This window comes from Magallana gigas, chromosome 3 (genome assembly GCF_963853765.1).
Source record: "Magallana gigas chromosome 3, xbMagGiga1.1, whole genome shotgun sequence".
NCBI lineage: Eukaryota > Metazoa > Mollusca > Bivalvia > Ostreida > Ostreidae > Magallana > Magallana gigas.
In genome coordinates, this window is record NC_088855.1 from 39,895,877 (window position 1) to 39,919,256 (window position 23,380).

The 23,380-nt window shown below is 31.1% G+C and overlaps 4 protein-coding genes across 8 annotated transcripts in view; 2 read left to right on the top strand and 2 right to left on the bottom strand.

Annotated features, from left to right (window-relative positions):
- Positions 1–42: 42 nt before the first annotated feature.
- On the bottom strand, positions 43–10,396 carry LOC105320545 (metaxin-2). Its single transcript, XM_011418517.4, has 9 exons — positions 10,279–10,396; positions 9,978–10,025; positions 8,642–8,761; positions 7,920–7,996; positions 7,568–7,660; positions 4,816–4,854; positions 4,395–4,520; positions 1,752–1,828; positions 43–401 (listed from the first exon to the last, which is right to left on the bottom strand). Exons 1-9 carry the CDS (start codon positions 10,319–10,321, stop codon positions 239–241), a joined length of 786 nt encoding a protein of 261 aa, XP_011416819.1. The 5' UTR covers positions 10,322–10,396; the 3' UTR covers positions 43–238.
- LOC105320546 (phosphopantothenoylcysteine decarboxylase) lies at positions 10,358–13,627 on the top strand. Its single transcript, XM_011418518.4, has 5 exons — positions 10,358–10,525; positions 10,965–11,060; positions 11,348–11,476; positions 11,783–11,951; positions 13,418–13,627. Exons 1-5 carry the CDS (start codon positions 10,400–10,402, stop codon positions 13,483–13,485), a joined length of 588 nt encoding a protein of 195 aa, XP_011416820.3. The 5' UTR covers positions 10,358–10,399; the 3' UTR covers positions 13,486–13,627.
- A 5-nt stretch (positions 13,628–13,632) lies between these two features.
- On the bottom strand, positions 13,633–20,524 carry LOC105320542 (leucine-rich repeat-containing protein 34). Of its 5 annotated transcripts, none has more exons than XM_034481583.2 (11): positions 20,486–20,524; positions 19,639–19,764; positions 19,193–19,207; positions 17,265–17,454; positions 17,086–17,169; positions 16,667–16,795; positions 16,198–16,329; positions 15,294–15,412; positions 14,867–15,022; positions 14,520–14,646; positions 13,633–14,153 (listed from the first exon to the last, which is right to left on the bottom strand). In XM_034481583.2, exons 2-11 carry the CDS (start codon positions 19,752–19,754, stop codon positions 13,929–13,931), a joined length of 1,293 nt encoding a protein of 430 aa, XP_034337474.1. In that variant the 5' UTR covers positions 19,755–19,764; positions 20,486–20,524; the 3' UTR covers positions 13,633–13,928. The 5 variants fall into 5 exon arrangements, with proteins under 5 accessions (XP_034337474.1, XP_065935819.1, XP_011416805.1 ...); XM_066079747.1 differs by lacking the exon at positions 19,193–19,207 and adding an exon at positions 18,305–18,328 and having other exon boundaries at positions 20,486–20,523; XM_011418503.4 differs by lacking the exons at positions 19,193–19,207; positions 20,486–20,524 and adding exons at positions 18,305–18,328; positions 19,939–20,050.
- The window catches only part of LOC105320544 (kinesin-like protein unc-104), a 33,374-nt gene continuing 30,223 nt past the window's right edge, over positions 20,230–23,380 (top strand). Inside the window, exon 1 of the mRNA XM_034481572.2 lies at positions 20,230–20,364. The gene's annotated coding sequence lies outside the window, so the exon portion shown is untranslated. The remainder of the gene's footprint in view (positions 20,365–23,380) is intronic.

The window sequence follows — 23,380 nt, forward strand, 5'->3', positions numbered from 1 at the left end:
AATGACCTACAGATTCTATGAAAAACTAATTCATCAAAAATGGAAGATTAATCATTTTATTTTACAGTTTCATACCCATTTTTCAGATTCACAATAGACATTATATAATAATATAATTGCATTTACCAGGCTACTGTCAATTTGATTGATCAGTTCAATCTCAGTTCTCAATGATGGCTCAATTCTACCAGTAATTCATTATAATTATTGAAAGTACACATTCTAATTCTAAATAAGACTAGTCATCCTCTTTTTCTTTGAAATATTTAGATTCAATTCTCTGGCAGAATTCTGTAAGATTCACAAACTCTTTAATGTCAGCAGCTATATCCACAGCTGGAAGTTGTATTGTCAGCAAAGAGAAGAGATGTCCAAACACTAAAGCATCTAGTTCTGTGGGTCTAAAAAACATGAACGCAAATGGGATAAATGCATTAAAAGTATACTACCGTTAAATAATTTGATTCGCGGTTGCTTAATTTTTGCTGATTTTGTGGATCATTCTCACTCGCAAATTTAAATCTTCAGTGATTTATAATACTGTGACATCATTAATTCATAAATCATACAAATAATTCCAAGAAATAACATCCCCATGAACCTGGGGAAAAAAATGTACAACTTATGTCTAATTAAAAGCCAAACATGAATTTAATTGTAATTGATCTGTTTAATTTACAGTACACATGTGTTAAGTTAATAATCCAAATACAGTAAACAGTAATCTAATTAAAATCAGCTGATTTGATATGCTATTGCAGGCACCTAGAAATACTGGAATAGGGGTGGAATACCCTACCATGCCTATCAAAAAATGGTACAAAACAATGTACAAAATATCTCTTTAAAAATCCAGTATTGGGCATAATGTAATTATGAAATGATATCATTGTAGTACAAAAAATCATACATGGCCTTCTTACACAGATAAAATCGATCTTACACGGACAAAAATGTGATAAATCTATATCTCACTAAAAAACAAGAGTCATCTGCCATTATGAAAGCCTGTCAAACAAGGGTTACTAGCTAATGTTTGTAAAATTCTATCCATCTTGGTTGTGAGACACGATTCTGTAAGTACCATTAACCCTATGACCCAAACTCTGAAAGATTTAATCGCTGTTGAACTGTGAGTTCACAAGATGCTCCCCTTACAATACTTGAGCAGAATACATGATTATGAATCCTATCATGTTTATTTTGCAACTAACTGAAGTTTGCTGATAGTCAGGTGATGGCTTACAAGGTTGAACAGCAAAAGGTCCCTCCTCTTCCCATTTAGACCAAATCCGGCATTATCATTATTATCTGAACTTTACTTTTCTATTCAAGGCCGTTGAAAACAACAACATTTTGTAACATTATTTGAGACCTCTGGATGTAATTTCCAGAAAGTTATGAAATCATGGGCAGGTAAATAATGACAGAATTAACTTAGGAGGGGACTGACAGCTAAACGTTGTAACTTATGTGTTGTCATGCACGTAGACAACCAAAAAATCTTTGTTGGCTTGTCAAAACGTTCAATAATCTTAATCATTCATTCTCATTTCAATAGCTGCATTTGTATATGACTGAAATGATCTAGTTTCCCTTGACTTTAGAGGCTTTATATTTTAGAAAAACAATCATGGAATTATTATACTTCGTGGGGGTTAATGCTCATGAGCAGTTCAAATGCTACTGGTTCTTTTGGAATACTTTCATGGCTGCTAATGCAAAATTTGTGGAGATAAGATGGAACTTACTGGTCTCCAAAAAAGTACTTCTGCTGTTCCAACCTTTCTGATAATGCCTGGCAGCAAGACTTAATTTCATTCAAAACCTGCAAATCCAAAACACTTTGTTAAATGTAATGTTTCTAATACTGGTTCATGTAATACTGATGTATTTTAGTAAACCTAGACATCGCAAATATGTCGAGTGAGTGAGATAAAACTTTGAGATATATGAATATAAGGATTTGAAAAACATACAGGGTTAAACCATATATAGAATAACAGTCCTGTCTTGAAATCTCTTTGACATATTTGCTAGTATTTATATAGTATTGATGTTCATGATAACAAAGAAAATTGAATTTTGTTGCAATAAAATTTTTACAACCCCCTGCCTTTTGAAATCATATCAACTATGTTAAATGAGATATTTCACTATATAAAACAACAATTCTTTAACACTAAAAGATCAAAAAGAGTTTTGTATTTTTCACAGAGAGAGAGAGAGAGAGAGAGAGAGAGAGAGAGAGAGAGTTTGAAAAAGAAAAACAGTGTTTAAAAGGACTTAAAATAACAAGATATTATAATTTAAAAATTATCATCAATAGACATTATTCATTTTTATAAATCATTCATATTGGTATATACTGGTTTTGTCAAGAAACTCAAATTAATCTAGATTGCTTCTTTTTTATCATACCTTCTAACATTGCACACAATGAAAGCATTAACTATAGTCATTTATCATATTGTATGTGATGCTCTATTTATTCCGAGGGTAATTAGGAGCAAATTGGGAGTTAAATGATTGAGTGAATGATAAAAATACACACATATTTCCTATTAAACAGAAAAACATCATTCTGCTCTGCATAATCCCTCTTGTATATGATACATGTGTTCTTTGTGCTTTGTGTTATTGATAAATTAACATCCATCATGCAAACATTTCTTCTTATAGGTTTCATACAATGGTCACACAGAATACATTGAATGATTGAAACATTTAACATGTTTCTTGTCACCTCGGAACTGTAACATCCAAAATCATTCTTGCAAATCAAACAATGACACTGAATCTATCAAGGTGTGTATGCCAAACGAATTAACCTCCCAAAAATTGGAAATTAAAATATTAACTTATGGAAACAGGAACAATTACTGCATATCATAAATTTCAATAATTTTTCAACTTTGGTATCATATATGGAAATGTACAGTTCTGTACAAACTTAGTGTAGATCTTTATATAATTTGTAGATGTAAAGTGAAAACAATCAAACCAGAGTAAACCATTATACTGGTAATAAAGTGCTGATTTAAACTGGCGGTTAAGTACATATTCTTTATAGTCAAACAATATGCGTGGGTATTAAATATGCGAATGCATGATTAACCATCATGAAGTTTGGATTTTATTACCATATGCACAAGGGTATTTTACGCGGTTTTAAGCTTACTTTGTAACATGGTGTAAAGGTGTAACTTGTGTAAATTTCCCCATGCATTAATAATAACCACTTTTACAGTAAGCAAATACACAGTAAGTAAAATACATGCATATTGAATTACAACGTTGGAAACAAGTTTTTTAACTCCTTTAGTTCATTTTCACATTTTTGACATAGTCAGGCTGTCAAGTTTCAAAGTTTGGTAAAATGAAAAATGACTTCATACGCCGAAAAAAATCTATTCGATAAATGAAGATACAGTTGACGGTAGTGAAAATAAGTAAGATTAACAAAAATCATCAAATGTGCAATGGAATTTGTTAATATTAAAACTATTTTCTTTCTTTAGTTATAGCTTAAATTCTCTCAAATCTTTTTAACAAGAGAATTAAAAGCTGTCAAGGATTGCCGAAGAGGGTTTATAACACACTAGTAGGCAACTTCTCTGTTTATATCGTACAGGGCGAAAAAGGGTATATTACCTATAAGTATACAATATATTAATTTAAGATACTGTATTTGAGGCTGAATGTAGTCAAAATCCAAGTAATATGCATATCTCTGATATATGTACAATTGATCTGCAAAACAACAACTTTGAATTCTATCTTGAGAACTGTAGCAGGAGTTATCCGCACAATAACTGTGCCCTATATGAAATATTATGCAAAAAAATGATTAAGTTCAACAGCTGGTAATTTGTTAATAAATTATCAAAAATCATATGATATGCACATCTCTGATACATGTAAAATTAATCTGCAAACCAACAACTTCCTATTTTGAAGGAGGAGTTATCTGTGCATTAGGCGTACTCTTGCCACCTGCTCACCGGCCCATATGACTGCAATTTTCAATTTTAATAACTGCATTTTTCCTTTGGAAACCCCGGTTAAAAACTAAAAATGGAGGAATTTTTTTTTATATGTACTATCAAAACAACAACTCTATTTTTAAGTATTTTAAAGCACATATTAATGGATACAGGTGTACATGTATATTTCAAACTTTCTGTGACTTTCAAAAAACACTTAACTGACTTCAATCTTCCATAAATTTGACCCTCTTTAATGTCATTATGTGTATAACACACATATACTGTGATTTTTCCATCTGGACTTTCCATTTACAAGCACAAAATTCCCTGGATAATAAAGTCGCCACAGTACATACATGTACAAGTAAGCTAAGATGCATGCATCATACATGAGTGATGTTTTACCTCTTCAAGTGTTTTGTTCGCCCATCCTAGACTCTTTAATTGAGATTTGACCTCAAACTTTTTCATCATCGGTATCATCCAGTTTAATGGCCATGGATGAACGGCCCCTACTCGAGGCTGGGTCACCTGTAGTTAATCAACATGGCTTATTTAATATTAACATCACTTCAAAATATCATCTCTACTTCCATGTTTAATTTCATTGTTATTGAACTCATTCGATTCATAATTACTAATTTTAAAAGAAATTGTTTGCATGCAATCACACAAAAGTTGGGGAGGGGTGTTATTTCATGATTAAAAGGAAATTTCAATTAACACAATTTTAGATAGATCTGAACTTTAAATTAAGAGAATCTTCTTTGACAATGTAAATTGAATGTTTTCCATACACTATCAATATAAAAAAATATCTAGCTACCTCAACAGCTATAGTATCCATCATCCAAGACAAGTATTTCTGAAGAAAAAATGTTAATAGTATTACATGTATCATAGTTTCATAAAAAAGGACAAGTAAATAATATATGCTTTTTAAATATAATCAGTACAAAGGTATGTGTAATATCAGTATCAAGCTTTAGGTTTTTTAAATTTTTTTTAATTTCGGTACACCATATTACTGATTTGTAGCCAATGATGATCGATCTATGCAAAATGTTATTAGAGTTAAACACTTCAATGAATTTTAATTTCATGGATCAACTCAACAACAAAATCCAAGAAAATTTGTAATCAACAAATATCGATGAAAACACAAAGCTTTCAATTTAATTAATAAAGTTATGTTTACTTAATCAGTTATTATTTTTATCCTAAGTCCTAACTTCACTACAGTACAGTCAAAAGATTGCATAATGGTTTAATGAATGTATATTTTTAATGATTACATGTACTGGAGGAATATTATTTCCTAGAACTCATTACATTCAGTTGAACTTCGATATCTCGAACACTGGCCATGGTATCTCAAATATACGATGGCCAATATGGGCCGGACAAAAAGTAACAATGAGTTATGTTTGATTTGCCGACAATTCTTAGATGCCAGCAAATCTTAAATATGGGCAAATCTTATATTCAATGTTTGGTTAAAATACCAGAAGATATCGAGGTCATCAAAGTCAGGTTATCTTGATTGAAAAGCATTGAATTGCACGCCGACATTGTTGAGAGCCTTCTGAAGCTACGGCATCCTAACATTCAGAGATGTTTTAACTTATTAGAACCCGACACTCTTAATGAAGCAATTCGTCAATTGCTTATATGTCATAAATAATTAAGAGTGTTTCGGCAGTATTAATAGCACATATCATTTCAAATTCGTAATTATAGGGCCCGTCTTGTCAGGAGTTCACCTTATGCATAAATTAATCTCCTTGAACTTCATTTGATTTTAATCTAAATCTAATGATTAGATCACTTTTTGTGTTTCCTGACTGCAACCATAGGAGGTGTTGTGAATAATTTTTTGCATATTTCGTCATGTTGTATGTTATCCCAATATTTCATAAGTTGTTTACTTAAACCTTCTATACATGGGTTAAATTGGTCACAAAAGTATAATGCACAAACTTTTTATTGTTTTCTTTTGTTTTGTTTTTTAGAAGATCCATTCTATTTGCAGAAAGAGTTTCTTGCATAATAGGTTCAATTTCTGATTGCTTGTAACTTCTTTTTTCACGATGAGTTTTAAAATCTTAAAAAATACTTTAATACAGCTCGATCAATAGCATTTCTCAGATGTCTGGTACATTCTCCATTAATTAGGCCCTTGAAAACTGATGTGCTCTAAGCACTCAGTCTGCCATGTTTTTGTCAAACCCTTTTGTCAATTAAGATAACTTGACTTTTTTGTTACCTCTATATCCTCTGGTATTATATTTGAACAATAAGTAAGATTTGCCAATATTTAAGATTTGCCGGCATCTAAGAATTGCCGGCAAATCAAACACAACTATTGGTTACTTTTTTTCTGGCCCATATCGGCCATCATACAAATACAATGGATATGTCAAAGTTATTTGTAAGTCCAAACCACTAATTTTTAAGTATTTTACCTTCAATATCTTGAATACTCTGATATCTCAAAGTTTTTAAACAACCCAATCTAGTTTGAGGTAATGCAGTTTGACTGTATATCATACCACAGTACATGCATGCATGCATAAAATGATTTATTGCATTTTAATTGTTTTATAAATTTTTGGGAGTTGATTTTAATCAACTCTCCTATGCACTTACTCAGGCAAAGCGAAAGTGAAACAGTGTTTGGATCTAAGCACAAATCAATTATACCGCTGACAACACTTAGTTCTTGAAAATAATCGATAAATTTGATGCTATGTATTATGAAGCATTGTTTTTCAAGAAAACTTATTTATAAATACCATGAAAATACTAAGATTTTAAATTGTACAAACAGTTTAGATATTTTTAAAGTCGAATGTATTCCTACGCTAGAGTTCAATGTAATTTCGTTCAACCAGACGCTTGGCTGTCTCCGTTAATATCCGCCAAAACAGAGTCTCTCTTGCTCAAAGATAAACGGAGACAACCGAGCGTTTGGTTGAACAAGACAAGATTTTAATCTTGCCTGGATCCATACAATTTCTCAGAAATATTTCGATTACTGATACTACTTGCCATGCAAAATCACATATCGTTGATTTTGAATAAATGATAATCGATAAAATCAACTCCTGTCAGTACTTCAGTACTTTGATTAATATAATCTACATGATAAGCAAGTGTACACAATTAAAAAGCTTTAATAGAAATAAAAACAATCTACATTTTTTCAATGTCCAGTGTTTTTTCATCTGCTTAATATATTTACCCGTCAATAAATATACAAGAAGGTAGGTGCTCATTTTGGGTTTCAGCTAACAATTAAAAACTATGTGGTAATTATTTTCAAGATTTTTAGGGTATGTCTTAAACGAAACATGTTTTGTGCTGGTATGTGTACTCTAGTATAAAGTTGAACTTCGGTATCTCGAACACCGATATCTCGAATTCAATGAATATGTCAAAGTGATTTGTATGTACCAACCACTTGTACTTAAAGAGATTTACCCTTGATATCTAGAATACTCGGATATCTCAAAGTTTTTAACCTGTCCTATATAGTTCGAGATAACAAAGTTTGACTGTATATGTGTTTGGTTTACCTCAGCATTTCCCAGAATCCTAGACACCATAGAGCAGTAGGCTCGAAGATCTGACTTCTCTGTCTCAGACAGGTCCTGACTTAGTTGAAATCCCTGAAAGTATTTTGCAATTTTACAGCAAATGATAATAATTGTACAAAAAATCATAAATACCATTGTACCAAATATCTGTGATCAAATGTACTACATTTATTTTGTATTCTTTGTTGAAATATAAACTTATGTAATGTACTGTAATCTCTCATTTAGGAATTTTTCTCTCATAATTGTAAACTTGTATGCCCTCTGGGCCCAAATTTGGAAATAAAATTATCTTATCTATCTTTACTTTTTTTTTCTTTAAATAATTTACCCTAAGGCCAACAAATGCTACAATAGGGTCAAACTCTGCTACTAGGAACACCCCAGCTTGCAGAAATGGAACAGAACCTATGAATAAAAAAGAATCTAAATTAAATTCATGATTCCTTTCAGTATTTCAAAAGTAATTAAGCAGAGTGCAAATCCTGTATAAACAAAATATCAAATTAGTTTGGTTACATTCAGACACACCCCCCCCCTCCCTCCATAAAAAAAAAATTAAAAAACAAACAAATTTGGTTTATATATTCAATACATGTAGCTCTTTATTGTCTTTTTCCTGTTGGTATGTTTAATGATAGTGTACATAGGAATGTTTTACAAGTAGTTACATGTACTTCTAGTGCAATTTAATTCTTCAACTGAGACTTCCCCCTGGCACCATCTGAATTAAGCGATTAAAAGATCTTTCACTCTTCAATCTTCTTAAAAGTTACTGGCAATTACAATTTCTAATGAAGGAAAAAAATTCAAATTACTTTGTAAATCTATTTTAAACCAAAATTTAAAAAAAACATACAAAATGCACAATGTGAAAACCAACATAATGAACAAGGGAATACCTACATAATGCACAGTGGAAAAACCTACATAACTGATTGAAGCTTAACACATTATTGTCTTGGATGAAAATCTGCTTTTTATAAATGATTCCCAAACACATTCAAGACATTATTCATTACATATAAAAATTAAAGCATTTATAGATGTTACCTGAGGGTGACATTTCCTCTGCATTTATACGTAATTCTCTAGTGAATGGTAAATTGCACATCTTGAGAAAAGTCCTAACACCAAGACAGTTAGCATGGTCTGGCAAGATAATCTGTTCAGCTGAAACAAATAGTTGTGTTTCAAAGTCAGTCCAGTTCTATCATATTCCTACATTTGAAATAAATTTACACATATAATGAAACATGTCAATGCATTAATCAGTTAATGCAATTAATTTCAAATTGTTTTATTTTTGCCCATGCCACAATGATTATAAAAGATTAAAGCAATGCAGCTATGCCCTAAGACTTTTCTTTTATTTAATACACCACACACCTAAGGTATTTAGGTTTGTCTGGAAAAAAAAAGAAACATATGTCTGGACTACTATATAGCCAAGTTTTCACCATTTTAGGCTATGTTTACCTCCTTTAGAACAAGAGTTCTGTATAAAGTTCAAGTTTTAAAGCTAAATTGTTTGTTTGGGATTTTTTTGGTTTTTTTTTTTTTGCTAAATGATAGTTTATGGCCAAAAATTTAAATGTTTCCAAAAACCCCAACAATGATTTGATCACTGAACAAGCTAATTCAGGGAATTTATTTCCCCTTAGGAAGACGATGCAAAGAACTAGAAAAAGATATAAATGGCTGTAGAGAAGAAATTGACCATGACCTTTGAACTTTTAGATTTAGGGTAAAAAAAGCCTTAGTTAGTAAGAGAAATTCAAAACCTAAGATTTAATTGAAAAACTTCCTGAAATAAAGTTATTATGATATCTTAAAACTATTAACAAGGCAAAGTATGCAAAGAATTTCTGATCTCTGTACAGCTATGAAAATAACATAGTGACCCTGACCTTTAACCTCTATATCGATAGCATTCTTTTTAATTAATAATAATTTCATTTGTGATATGATCATATTTTATTTTTGAAACGTTCAAAATTCACATCTTGAATATATATTTGTGCAATGTATGAATTTTTATGACCTTGAACTTCGTCTGAAACAACAGGGATTTTTTTTTATCTAGGCTACAGGGAATTATGATATCATATATAGTTTCTAAAGCTCTAAAGATTTTTTTATATCACCTGGAAACAAAGATTTTCAAAGGCAGTAAGGAATTTGTGACCTTCACCTTTAACTTTTTGTTCTTGAAATCAACAGATCAATAAGGGTCTTCTTTATATAATATTTAATTTAATTGCTAAAACTCATAGACATTTTAAGAAAGTGTACTAAACGTGAATTGAATCAACAGTCAGAATGACAGAGGACGACTTGAAAGACGAAATGATTATAGGCCTATATCAGTCGTTTACCATTTGTTTACCTTGGTATGGCTCATACAGTTTGACATTGTTTGGCCACCTTTCTGGAGCTGTAAAAAACCATAAAACACTATCAAATTCACTTTTTTCTCAATATACCTCTATAAAAAGATGTTGCTTCTCAAAGGTTTGTGGGTGCATAAATTAGGTACCGAGAAAATTCGACCGAAACACGTTTTTTCTAAATTTAGTGTCTTTACAATACAATATAACATGAAACTGAAATATACAATACTGTGTTTACACATTTGATAATTCAAAATCTTATCTCTTTTACCATATTTACAGAAGCGAATAAAATACCTCCAATTTCTGCCTGTATTACATTTCCAACTAACGAGGTCATTTTTGTTTACGTCGGAAGTGGCATTCGGAACTCTCTCAGTCTCTGTACTTTCACTTTTTGTTTACCTGATGAGACCTGATGAGTGGAACAGACGAAGAAAAATCAAGCACAAAATCAAAGAAGATTCTTGTGGGATGCACAGGAAGTGTTGCATCTATCAAAATACCTTTATTGGTTCAAGAGCTTCAAAAATTAGATGATACGGTATACGCTTTTAATTTTATTCGATTTTTATCAAATGATACTTTGTAAATGTAACTGGTACGTTTGTGTCCAGTTTACTTTGAACACTACTGAAACCAGATAATAGAGAGAAACGGTGTGTTCATTATTGATGAATCATTGATGCAAGGACTTTAAATAAAGTCATCAAAGATTGGGAAAGTTTAAATTTTGTTTATTTTTGACATTTTAATTGATTTAAAATACATGTACATGTACACTTAATATACATTTCTATTAAGAGTAAGATGTTATACATGCTTGTTGAAATTAACCGTAGCGAAATTCGTCAAAACTAAAAGTTTCGTTCCAAAGCCCGTTCCACATCAGTGCAAAAATATTTACATGTAGTTTCGTTGAATCTTGCTGCGATTAGCCAGAAACAATAACATGAATTTTTATTAAGATCCATCTTTGACAGGTTGAGATCAAAATAGTGGCCACTGACCATGCTCTCCACTTTTTTGACAGAGACACGCTGTCTGTGCCTGTCCTGACTGACAAAAATGAGTGGGAGGTGAGTATCAAGTCATGAATTGCCAAACTTAATGAACTGCTTCATGTTCTAATTTTGTTTCTATTTTTTAAGTACTGTACTTCTATTAGTTTTTATCCTTTTTAAAATCTAACTTATGATCTAATGATAAAAATATATTACATCATTCCGACAGGATATGACATTTTCAATACCGGTAAATAGATTTACACCAGCAAATTTCTATATACTCAGATACAAAATATTAGTTTACATTGATGAATTCAACCTTGATAAATGAGATTTAGCTGACTGTTTTATCTCATTAGATGTGGAAAACCATACAAGATCCAGTCCTTCACATTGAGCTCAGGAGATGGGCAGACATCTTAGTAATTGCTCCTCTAGATTGTAATACACTGGCCAAAATATCAAATGGCATCTGTGACAACTTACTGGTAAGTTATATTCAATGTTTTCTAAGAGGACAAAGAAGAGAAAATACATGTACCCGGTATCATGGATATATACATGTAAATATGACATAACATGCATCAGCATTGTTGTTACTTAATTATATACTTGTCCTTCCAATTAATAGATAACTTGACCATTTGTCTTTAGGATATGAAAATTATAATGGTGGACACATAATTGAGTTATAGACAAATTTAGTGAAACATATGTAAGATTGCCACCAAATGTAAGCACGTAAAGAAGCAATTATATTGAATAAATGACTAAATTCCTCTAATCCTTTGTAGACTTGTGTTGTGAGAGCTTGGGACCTTAGCAAACCATTATTCTTCGCACCAGCTATGAACACCTACATGTGGCAGCACCCAATTACAGCACAGCAGATTGACAACCTAAAATCCTTCGGTTATAAAGAAATCCACTGCATCTCGAAAAAACTGGCTTGTGGTGATGAAGGTACTAGGCAACATGCAAAATATCATGCTTTAATTTATTTACATTATTGTCATTGTCTTAAGCCATCGTCCAAAGAAGTATAGCGCACTTAATATACAATTCGCTGACAGTATAATGCTTTTGCAAACATCAAACATTTTCAATGTTATAACATATTTAGTTAAAATATATTTAAAGAAACACAAATTACATTATTACCAGGTTAAAATGGTCTTACCAGGTACTTGTCAAACACAAAATCCTGAAAATATTCAGGTTTGTTAGAAATATACAGGAAAATAGTTATTTTGTAATAAAAAAAAGTTGGATATTTCAGTATATCAATCACTTAACCAAAGAAATGAGATTAAAACTATGTTTCACAGCTATTGTAGTACACGTTTACTTGGATTAATTTTTGTTTGACGTGTTCTTCACACTGAAAGGAAGACAAATACTGTATACAGGGAAATATTTGCCTCCATTTTATTTTGCTCCCTTATTGTCAGCGGGCGAATTTAAGACTGGGCAAATTCAATGTTTCAAATCATATCTTTCTAAAGATACTGTGTCTGGGCGAATTCAAGACAGGGTGAAACTGTTTGCAAGTTAAGGAGGGCGAAAATTACACAGTGCGAAAATAACCCTGTATACAGTATGTCACTTAGTGACTTTTCAAATACAATCATGTACTGTAGATTCCTTAGTTTCCACAAGTACCTAATTCCACGATTTAACTTTTGTGCATCAAATCGTGAGAATATAAAATCACAAATGCTAAATTTTCATCATAATTCCAAATAGGTTACATCTGTCTCAAAAACAATAGTGAGATTATAAAATCCGCAAAATGTGCTTCTCGCGATTTTACGTGGATAATAATTTCTCGCATTTATTTAGGAATTTACAGTATATAGTTGTATATATATTTTTTATTTAAGGCATGGTAAGAATATAAAGTTTAAACTACATGTACATAGCTAATCTGCTGGCTTTTTATCAAGTTCTCTAAATTGTGTAGTTTTGAGTATGAGCACATCCAATATAAACAGATATCTTTAATAATACTACACTCTGTTACACTTATATTCATTGGAATTTGCTGTAAGTAATCACGGTTCAGTAAATCAACTGACTTTATTCACATAGTTCTTTATATTCATTTCCTGAATTTATGACAAATCAATGGTTACAGACACCATTATCAAATCAGGACCTAGGTTTTGAAATCATATTCTGCGACAGGTACTTGTATCTATTTTGAGTAATAGGTATTTTCAGTTGAAGCATTGGTGAAGGCAAAATAATGGGAAAAGGCACTATATATCTTCCGCATAGCTCTTTCCTCCAGATAAAAAATAATCTTACTTAATATTGGCCATAGTTTGTGATGATGTTTCATTGTTTATCCATGATGAAATTCATGTTTTATTAATATTTCTTTGAAGAATATGAATTTGATACTCATATTTTTTTTTCTTGAACAGGCTTTGGTGCAATGGCAGAAGTTCAGACAATAGTAAGACATATTGTTGAAGCCTTAAACTTAAAATGACTGTCTGTTCCATTTACTGTTAATATCAGACTAAATCAAAAATATTTGAATCATTGATGTTAGCTAGAGCAAGACTGAATGTATATTGTTTTTAAAATGATATGTTAAGTTTATTTGATAAAATAAAGACAGATAAACTCACTTTAATTTTTTCAAATTTTAATTCCATACATTTTTACTTACTTTTATCACATGCAAAACTTAACATTAATATACACATACATGTATATATATATATAATATTTACATTATTCACATGGATTTATTACAAGAAATGTAAAAAACATTAAAACAATAGTTCATCAACTTATATGTGAATGCTTTATGATCAGCATACCTGGTAATACTAAATATATGACCCTCTCCCCCCTCCAAAAAAATTTTTAATGAGCACATTAAATTACATATATTAATATGAATGAATGATATTGGTTCACTGATAGTTAATATGTGGTAAAATTCTTGATTGCCACCACATCTGAGCCTCTTGGGTTTTGTCCCCTGGGCTGCCAGCTAGGAACATCATCTCCATAGCTTGGAGCATAGTAATAGTGTCTGCGGATAGAATTGTTTAGTTCACACAGTTTTGTCACTCCATCCACAACATAAGAACGGATGTCTGTATCCTGGGGCTCTATCCGACCATTTTCCAGCAAACTAGCAAACGCCTACAAAATAATATGTTCCAATCAGCACAATATATGTAAATCATATGATACCAGTAATTTTTCCGTTTATAATCAGTCAGTTTTATATACAGAAGATAAGAAGCTAGTACCAGTAATTTATTGTTAATAAAACTTTGAATACCCTGATGATTTTAATATTCTTAAACATTTAGCTGAGAACTCTGCAAGTCAAACCAATTAACAAGGACTGGAAATTTCATATTCTGCCTGGCCTTCACCAGTATTGCAAGATGAACAGCAAATTGAAAACCATTAGCTGGCCAAGATACAACAGTTCAACAGTGGTGTTGCTCATGTCTGACCTTACAAAATTAATTTATCAGACTGAGTACAGTATATACTTACTATGGTTGCTGGTTCTTCCAGCTTGTTTCCCCAGATAAAGATTTGTTTGAGGGATGTATTCACTTTCAGAGCATCAGCTAATGCACAAAGTCCTTTGTTTCCAATGTTGTTAAATGAAACCACTAGGCTAAAAGATCAAAGAATTGAGTCTAGATCTCCTTGAAAATTTTATTTTTAAAATGACAGAATTTTACCTTATCGCAATCATATATATTTTTTTCAATTGCTCATTAATTACTAAAACATGTAGCATGGGGCAAATTCTTCAGGCTTTGGCTTTTTCTTTTAAATGGAATATAAAAATATACCGGTATTTGAATTATACAAAATATTCTCTGCATACTTACGTTTGGAGATTTGTGTTGTATGTTTTGAGGGCCTCTGCTATGTGACAGGCCCCATCATCCTCCAGTCTGTTATATCCCAAATCCAGAACCTCAATGGCTGTGTTCTCCTTCAGTACTTTGGAAATTTCTAATGCTCCATCTCTTGTTATTCTGTTGCTGTAGAAAACAAAATTGTTCGCCTGCTAATTTGTACCTTTTTTTGGTCAATTATTTTTGTTATCAAATATCGGTACATGTATATGTTAATATAATATAATCAACTTGAAAATATTTTCTGCAATAATATGTGCCATTAATTTTGGTGGACTGAATAGAATAAAATTAAAATCACAAGTACTAAATATGTAGTAATATCGATCTTAGATATCAGTACATGTATTATAACAATGCCAGGAGATCAATGTATCATACTCTGGCAGTACCTTACCAGCTTAAGTTCAGGCATTTAAGAGTGTTGTTTTGCATCAGGTTCTCCGCAAGACGAGTGGCCCCAAAATCTCTCATATCATACTTTTGTAAATGGATTTCTTCTATGGAAGTATTTACCTGGAAATATAAAAAATACATGTACCGGTACCTGTTTATAGAAACAATGCTCATGTTTACAGTGTGTATCAATTTAATGCATGTACTCATTTTGAAATGTAATTCTGATTCATTGCTGATCTTTTTATCTCTCTCTTTTTTAACATTTACTGTTATACATGTAGTTTTAAATATCAGAAAGTATTGTAGTCTTAGGGTCAAATGATTAATGATTAGTTAATTTCAGACAGACGTGCTTCATTTTGTTGAATTCTTTTACATTGATCAACTTAATTGCCAGTTTGAAAAGGGGAGTAACTCAGTTTTTCAAATGTTCCAACAGAAATAAAATTCATCTGTAAATTAATAATATACAGCAACAATAAATGTTTTAAATTGTAACTTTGTATAGATTTCCCTCTGAGCCCCATGGTCCCCAAACGCAAATCTGAGGCAAAATGTATGATTATATTGATTATATAAACTCTCCCATCTGGCTAAGAGCTAGTTGAGCTTACATGCGCCCAGCTCTGAGCTGTGGCTTCACATTGTCAGTTTTCAAATATAGAAATAATATTGACAATGCACTGCAATTCACAGAGTGTGACCCAGAAACTTACCAGAGTTTCACAGCTTGTTTGAATTTCTCTAATACAAACTGTCTATGTTCTACCCAGAATTCAAATCTATGCAAGCACATTTGAAAAATGCTGACATAAAATACTAATGTCTGCTGCATGATATTTCTGGCATGAGAAATAAAGAGAATTTTTTTTTTTTTTTTGGGGGGGGGGGGGGGGGCTTACTTTTAACATTTTAGCATAGTGCACAGTTGTCTCCTCCTGCTGAGTAAATAAAAGGGGTCTGTTGACGTTGAGTGCCTTCAGTGTCTTGTTTTGGTGAAGAACTGTTGACAATGCTATCACACTTTCTATGGTCTGTCAATAAACAAAAAGTGTAGATGTCTATATTCATTTTACATACATATATTTATAGCTCTACTGACATGAACTTTAATTATATGAGGTAAATTAACTATGTTAGTATTCTAATATAAATATGTTCATGTACTGATATGATAAGCTATTATATACACTCTGAGGTTATATATATCCATGCATCCCTCAGAAAATTTCTTGCAAATTTTGACAAACTTTTATTTTCTTGTGCAAATTTGATTGGTTAGTAATTTTTTACACTTCTATTATTTAAAAAAATTATCATTGATATATTTTTTATAAGTTAAATCAAATTATGATTTACACAAACATATACCAAATCACAGTCTGCCACATCTAGTGCCTCCAAAGTGGTGTTGACTTGTAACATCTGAGCAAGAGCCATGCCACCTCTATTTCCAATCTTATTTCCTGTTAATCTCAGAGCTTTCAGAGATTCATTGGTCTACAAAGAATAGATACATCGATTAAACGCTCTAGCTGTTATAAAACTTTTGAACAAGTCATATTGGGAATATAAATTCATTTTTACAGTTTGCACCTACTAAATGTTTCATTATTTCTTTTTTTCTCCAGGAGCAATACCTTATAAGCTTGCAAATTGTCTGCTTACATGGGTTTTGAAGTTAAAATGTAAAGTCTCCATTGAATGAAACATTGAAATTCTAAATTGTACACCCCTAATAAGATACAGATGAATGATTTACTCTACTTATATATACCAAGTATCAGTACCTGCAGTGCTCTGGCCAGGATCTCCCCTCCTTCTGGACCGATGTCATTTGACATCAGATTAATGTCACGTATTGATGCACTCTCCTGGAAAGTGAGGCAAGATTAATTCAGTATAACAGTATTACAACATGGGGATCCTGAGTAAATGTAAACCTCTATGTATTTAATAATTACTATACCTCAATAAGTTTTGCAATATGTTTGGCCCCTTCATCAGTAATGTTGTTAAATCTTAGGTCTAAGCTTGTAACATACAGGTTGTTCTGCAGTGTCTTGTACAAGACCAGCATATCTTGGTCCACCAAACGTTTGTCTGTCAGTAGCTGATTGTTTCCGGCCAGATATAGATGCATGTTTTCCTTAAATTCACTGTTTATAATATACAAATTGAATTTTGTCAGTACAATTGGTTCTTAGTTCATGCAATTGACTGATAATATTGTGCAAGCTTAATTAATGGAATATTATACCTAATGGTCACTTTTGTAGACCTATATAAGCTTAATAAAGTACACAAAATTCTTATCACTGGTATGAATCAGAAATAGAATTACAATGATTTATAAACACATGTGCTTAATTTTGAAATTTTATACCTACCTATGCTTTTAATATTGGCAACAGAGTGCAATGATGATGAAAACTATGCCATTAATATATGTTATTGAAAGGACTATTTCAACTCGAACACTCTCAAGATTTTAGTAATTTTCAATTAAAGTTTCATTGTTATAAACTAAATGTATCATACATGATAATAATTTATGAAACCTTGCATGTACAGATAGTTAAATGAATTGGAATTCAGTTGCAAAAAAAAAAAAGGGAATTTTTTTACACCTCAACTCTGCATTCTTAAAGATTTGTAACTTAATTTCTTAAAAAAAGTAAGAATACCACCTGACTGATACTTATAACCTTGGAGGATGCAGTAACAATAAAATTAAGCGGCATTTCATAGGAAGTCTTTAAGAATGCATGTTTAACAACAGAGGACCATGCAGGAAATTGGGAGGAAAATTGTTCACACAGAGACAGTATTTCACTGTTATCAAGGTATAATATTACTAGTATGTTCAATATTATATGATTTTCATCATAAAATGTGATATTCTTTTGAGGAGCAAATGTTTGTAGCATGAATCAGTATTTTGGTTTTAATAGTCGTTACAGTTACTGTCTGGGGAAAAATTAATTATTAGGTGAAAATTCTGTATACCTGCTTTCTCTACCACCAAGAGTGCTATATTCACAAGAGGAAAAAAAAATATACTTTAAATATATAGTTTTCACCAAGAGACTATATATTTATATCGGTTGAATTAGGGGTTTTCATGTAAAGTATTGTATTATACAGTGGTATGAAAATATGTTTCCCAAAGAGCATCGTATGTTTATACAGTTCTGTTGATACATATTAATTTAAAAACATGACCTAATGCTATTGTCATGCAATCATGCTATAACATTCTTGTACAAATTGTTCCTAACCATGCATAAAACTGTCCTTTTCTATTCATATACATGCATGTATAAATTGGTTTTCTAATACACTTATCTAACTAAAGGTGCAACAAACATTTTAGTCTTAAAATTAATATCATATACCTTAAATATTTGGATTACTTTTATTTTTGTAATGTGAGTGTTATTTCAAGACAACATCTATCAGTTACTCTGAGAGTAACAAGAAAATTCACGAAAAGCATTGAAAATAATGTTATAATAATTATTATTATAATTATATATAATTATTATAATATTGTTATCATTAGCACCTTGACCATGCATTGTTTAAAACTGATGCACAAGAAAGGAAAATTTACTAGTAATTTAGGGTAGGGAAAACTCTACAACATGCCAATACAACGTGAAGAAGTATAGATCCTGCCATGCTGGTTAAAACCATTTACATGTAGATATCATCCATTTTCTCTAAATTTACCTTATCAAATCTGTTCTGTACAACTAATCATCAAATTAACATTTTTTCGTACTCAATAAAACCATCCATTCAATCTATACTTCTTCAAAGGAACAAAAAAGATTCAAACAAAATGGTTAGAAAAGTTGAAGGTAGTAACCAATCCAGTGTCTCCATACTCACCCTCTCTTTTTCATTCTGTGAGTGCATAGTAATTCAAAATTGTGATAAAAAATAACAAAGTGATGTTTGAATAAAAAAAAACCCCATGCACATTAATCTATTTGCTTGGGGACATTATAGTGATGGTTGTGGAAGTAAAAAAAATGTGGTGTGAATTTCATAATTTGCATGGAAGTTAAATTTAGGGGGAAAAACATCAATGAATTTGTACATATTGTTATGTTATCTAGATACAGAAAATGGAAATGTTATTGATACAAAAATTGAATATGTGGATCATTTTATTACCTACAGATACAGAATTTGAAGAAGATCATTCTTATAAAACACTACTTAAAATGTGCTTGTTTTAAAAATACATATATTGACTCTGAAAATAATGAGTAAATATGAATATAAGTGCATTAATATTAACAATGTCAATTTCTTATTCAATTAAAACTTACAAAACGGTTTCTTCCTTTTCCTTTTCCAGCATTTTTACAATATATGGATTAGGAGTGACTCCAAGTTCCGTACATACAGCATCGTACCGATATGCCGTTGAATGTATGTCAGACATGACGCTAGTTCTGTGGATAAGAGAAAAGATGCAGAGAAAATTCTATCTAATTAATTTATGATTTCTTGCTGTTTTTCAAAACAATAGTATTACGCCAATGGGATAAATTCTTTAAAACTTTATACAAGAGACCGTTATTTTAGTGAGTTTATGACTAGGTAAAACATTAAACAGATAATCATACTTTCTAACTTGCTGGGTTCAGCGTCAGGTTGCTATGCAGTTTCTAAATCTCGTAAAATCTCGCAGGTGGTTTTTTAAAGGAGTTTGGTAAATCGTTCATATAATTATTCGTCATTTAAAATATTTATTTAGTGAACGTGTAAAGCATACCCTTTAATCAATATTTACTTTCCATTAGCATCACTTTTAGCATAACATTCGAATTTTGAACCAATATTCCAGTTAGCAACATTATTTTATAGATTCTTTCCGGATATATGTATTCCATCAAAATCAGGTTTTTCTATTTCATTTTAACCTTTGACATGCAGAACTCGGAGAAATTTCTGATAAATTATGTTTATTTTGCGTTTATAAAGTCCAGTCATCCTTGTTACATAGACTGAGTGAATCATTTATATTGTCGTCGTTCAGAAAAAAAAACAAGGTAAGTGGCGATAAAGTACAAAACAAAATGGGTAGATCACTGTCTTATCATGTGATGTTGCACCAATGCTTGACTGTACCAAAATTCTAGTTTCTGTCGGTCGGGTTTATAAACAACTTACGATTAAGTCATTATCCTTAAAATTTCTACCATGAAATGATTCTTTTTCTGTAAAAAAAAAAAGACAAAAATTATTTATCGTACTGTAGCATTTTGTTAACAATCTCTGAAAAAGTTGGGTTGCAGAAAATTAAAATGTAAGAATTTTTTCTTTCATTTTTTTTTGTCCACTTTAAGTTTACACCCTGGTTCCAACTGTTCTACTATTGTTCGATCTATTCTAATTAGATATTGTTTAACTTTACTTCTCTCTGCATGGGGCTAACCGAGGAGTAATTTCAGCGAGATTCATCAAGACTGAAAAATATTGACTGAATGTCTCTTCCAATGTCTGACGTCTCTTCTCTTTCGGAAGAGAAATTAGTCAAAATTTTTCAGTATCGATGAATCTCGCAGAGATAAGCCTAAGAGAGGACAGTGATTGAAAGAAATCCTGCACTAAACAATTAATTACTTTTCAAAAAAAATAAAAATCCACTCATCCTCTCTTGCCATGAATATTTGTTTTATGATCATTCACGTCAAGCTATTCACATTGCAGTTATTGTATTTAATTAAGATAATTGTCTAAGCAGAGATTTATACATACTATAGTATATAAGTCAATGATCCAAGTATGGTATACAATATTTAAGATACAAAATTGACTAAAAAATTGAGTCACTGCCAAAAAGCTGTTTAATTACTAGGGTTTTAGTACTTGACCTTCATTAAAAGAGAAAAACAAACTAAGCGAGGTCTTAGGTAAGTCGTACTGATGTTATGAAAAATTATGATGAATTTTCCATTATTTTTTTTCAAATCAAATTTAAGTGTAATAATATTTAATCATTATTCAAAGTTTAATAAATTGTTCCAGCAGCAGCGAAGCACTTTCCTATTTAAGGAGGCTGAATGGTCAACAAATTACCAGTCAGATTTACCTTAAAATTGTATATATAATAATTTTTTTTAGACCTTAACAATTATATTTAAATAGTAAAGAAAAATTCCTAGTATATTAGCTTTAAGATTTTAATATTTTCCTTTAACTTAAATTAAAAAGTATTTACCAAGCTCTCCTTCTAAAGGAAATTAAAAATAGTCAAAACTTGGCCCCAACCATCCAGCCTTCTTAAGTTTAAGACTGTACTTAGTCCTACTTAAGTACTGTTTAACTTTAACACAATATATCAGGTATTTTAGAGGTTTTTACTGAATCAACTCATTATAAAGCTGGAGAAAATGGCAAATCAATTGACTGTAAAGAGGGTTTTGCCTAAATTGTATGCTGGTTTGGGTGCTATTAGTTATATATTTTATTACATGTACCGGTAATTATGTATGATCAGCAGCTGGTCATATGCTGAGTGACATCACAGTACATGATTAATAAGGGCATGTAAAATGTACATCACACTAGTTCTCAGTATGCAGTGAGTTTTGAGTGTAGTATTTTATTTCTGGCTACAAATGTATCAATGTATTGTTTAAGTTGTGAGTTGCTCATGTCCTGTTATCATGTAATACCAAGTTGAACAGAGTATCATACATTCATGTAGGTGACTTGTACTGTGGTTTCATCAATATTAGATGAATACCAATTTTCGTGGATTTCGTTATTAAGTCAATCCACAAAAGTAAGTGTTCATTGAAGTACAATTTCTACTAACATTTTGTATTGATAGGATCATTGGCCACGAATTTATGTATCCTTGAAACTGTGATTTTACTTTATCCACGAATATTGATACCCTTGAATATTAATGAAACCACAGTAAGTAAAATGTATTACGAATGCTTTTGTTACAGACCAAATTATTATAAAATTATAAATTTTTAGTTACAGACATAAAAAATAATTTTATCATATTTTTTATGTAATCTATTTCTGAGTGGAAAAGAGATACCTAGCATTATTACTAGTACATGTTCATAAATATCATTCAGCTTTTTATAAGTTGCTCTCAATGCAGCTCTTGAAAAAAATTAATCCTGACATCACTCCTTGCTAATAACTTATTAAGAAAGCATATTTGAATATCAATAAACTGATAAAAGCAAGCTCAGATAAATCTGCTGATTAATGAAATTTTTTCTCTAAAATAGATGTATACAGATGATAAAAGAATTTTAGTATATAAAGATGATAAAAGAATTGGGTTGATTTGACAATTAAAGCGCTAGCAGTACCATAAAAGAACATTGCCAATGTAATTGATCATGATAGAAGTACAATGGGATCAAGATAATTGTAGCAATTCCTGTGTGAACCAAGTAAACTATATATGTGCAAATGTTGCATGTACCGGTATTAAATTCACTCAGCAAAAGTAAAGTATACTACAGTTAAATGGTGGTCATTTCCGCATGCACAACTATTTCTCATAGTCCTTTTGTGATGTCATTGTGTCTCTTTATCCTTAAATAACATGTGTCCATGTTTGGACCTGAAGCCTCAACTAAGCGTACCTGGAGAGCTCTTGTTGTAAACCTTACAGCAATGTTACCATTACTTTGTTCCTAAGAATGCAGAGCCATGGCTCTAACTTTGTAAATTGTATATGCTCAAAATGCATGCCATCGCATGACAATCTATTGGCAAACCAATATCAACAAAATGAGATGATAAAGTGTTGTTGCAGTGCTGTAGAAGACTTTACTATGCACACCTTGAAGTTCTTCATTTTTCATGCAGAATTCGAAATTGCCGTAAGGACACAGCACTTTTGTGACAGAGGATTGATATAAAATAGTTTTATGCAGTTTCCTTTTTTAAGTTGAATTCCTTTAAACTGCAGTACCAGTATATATACATATTTCATCCATGACATGATTTCACCAGGCAGTAAGATGTTTATAACATAAAAAAATAATTTCTTATGTTTATCAAATTAGTACTGGTTATGAGAGTACA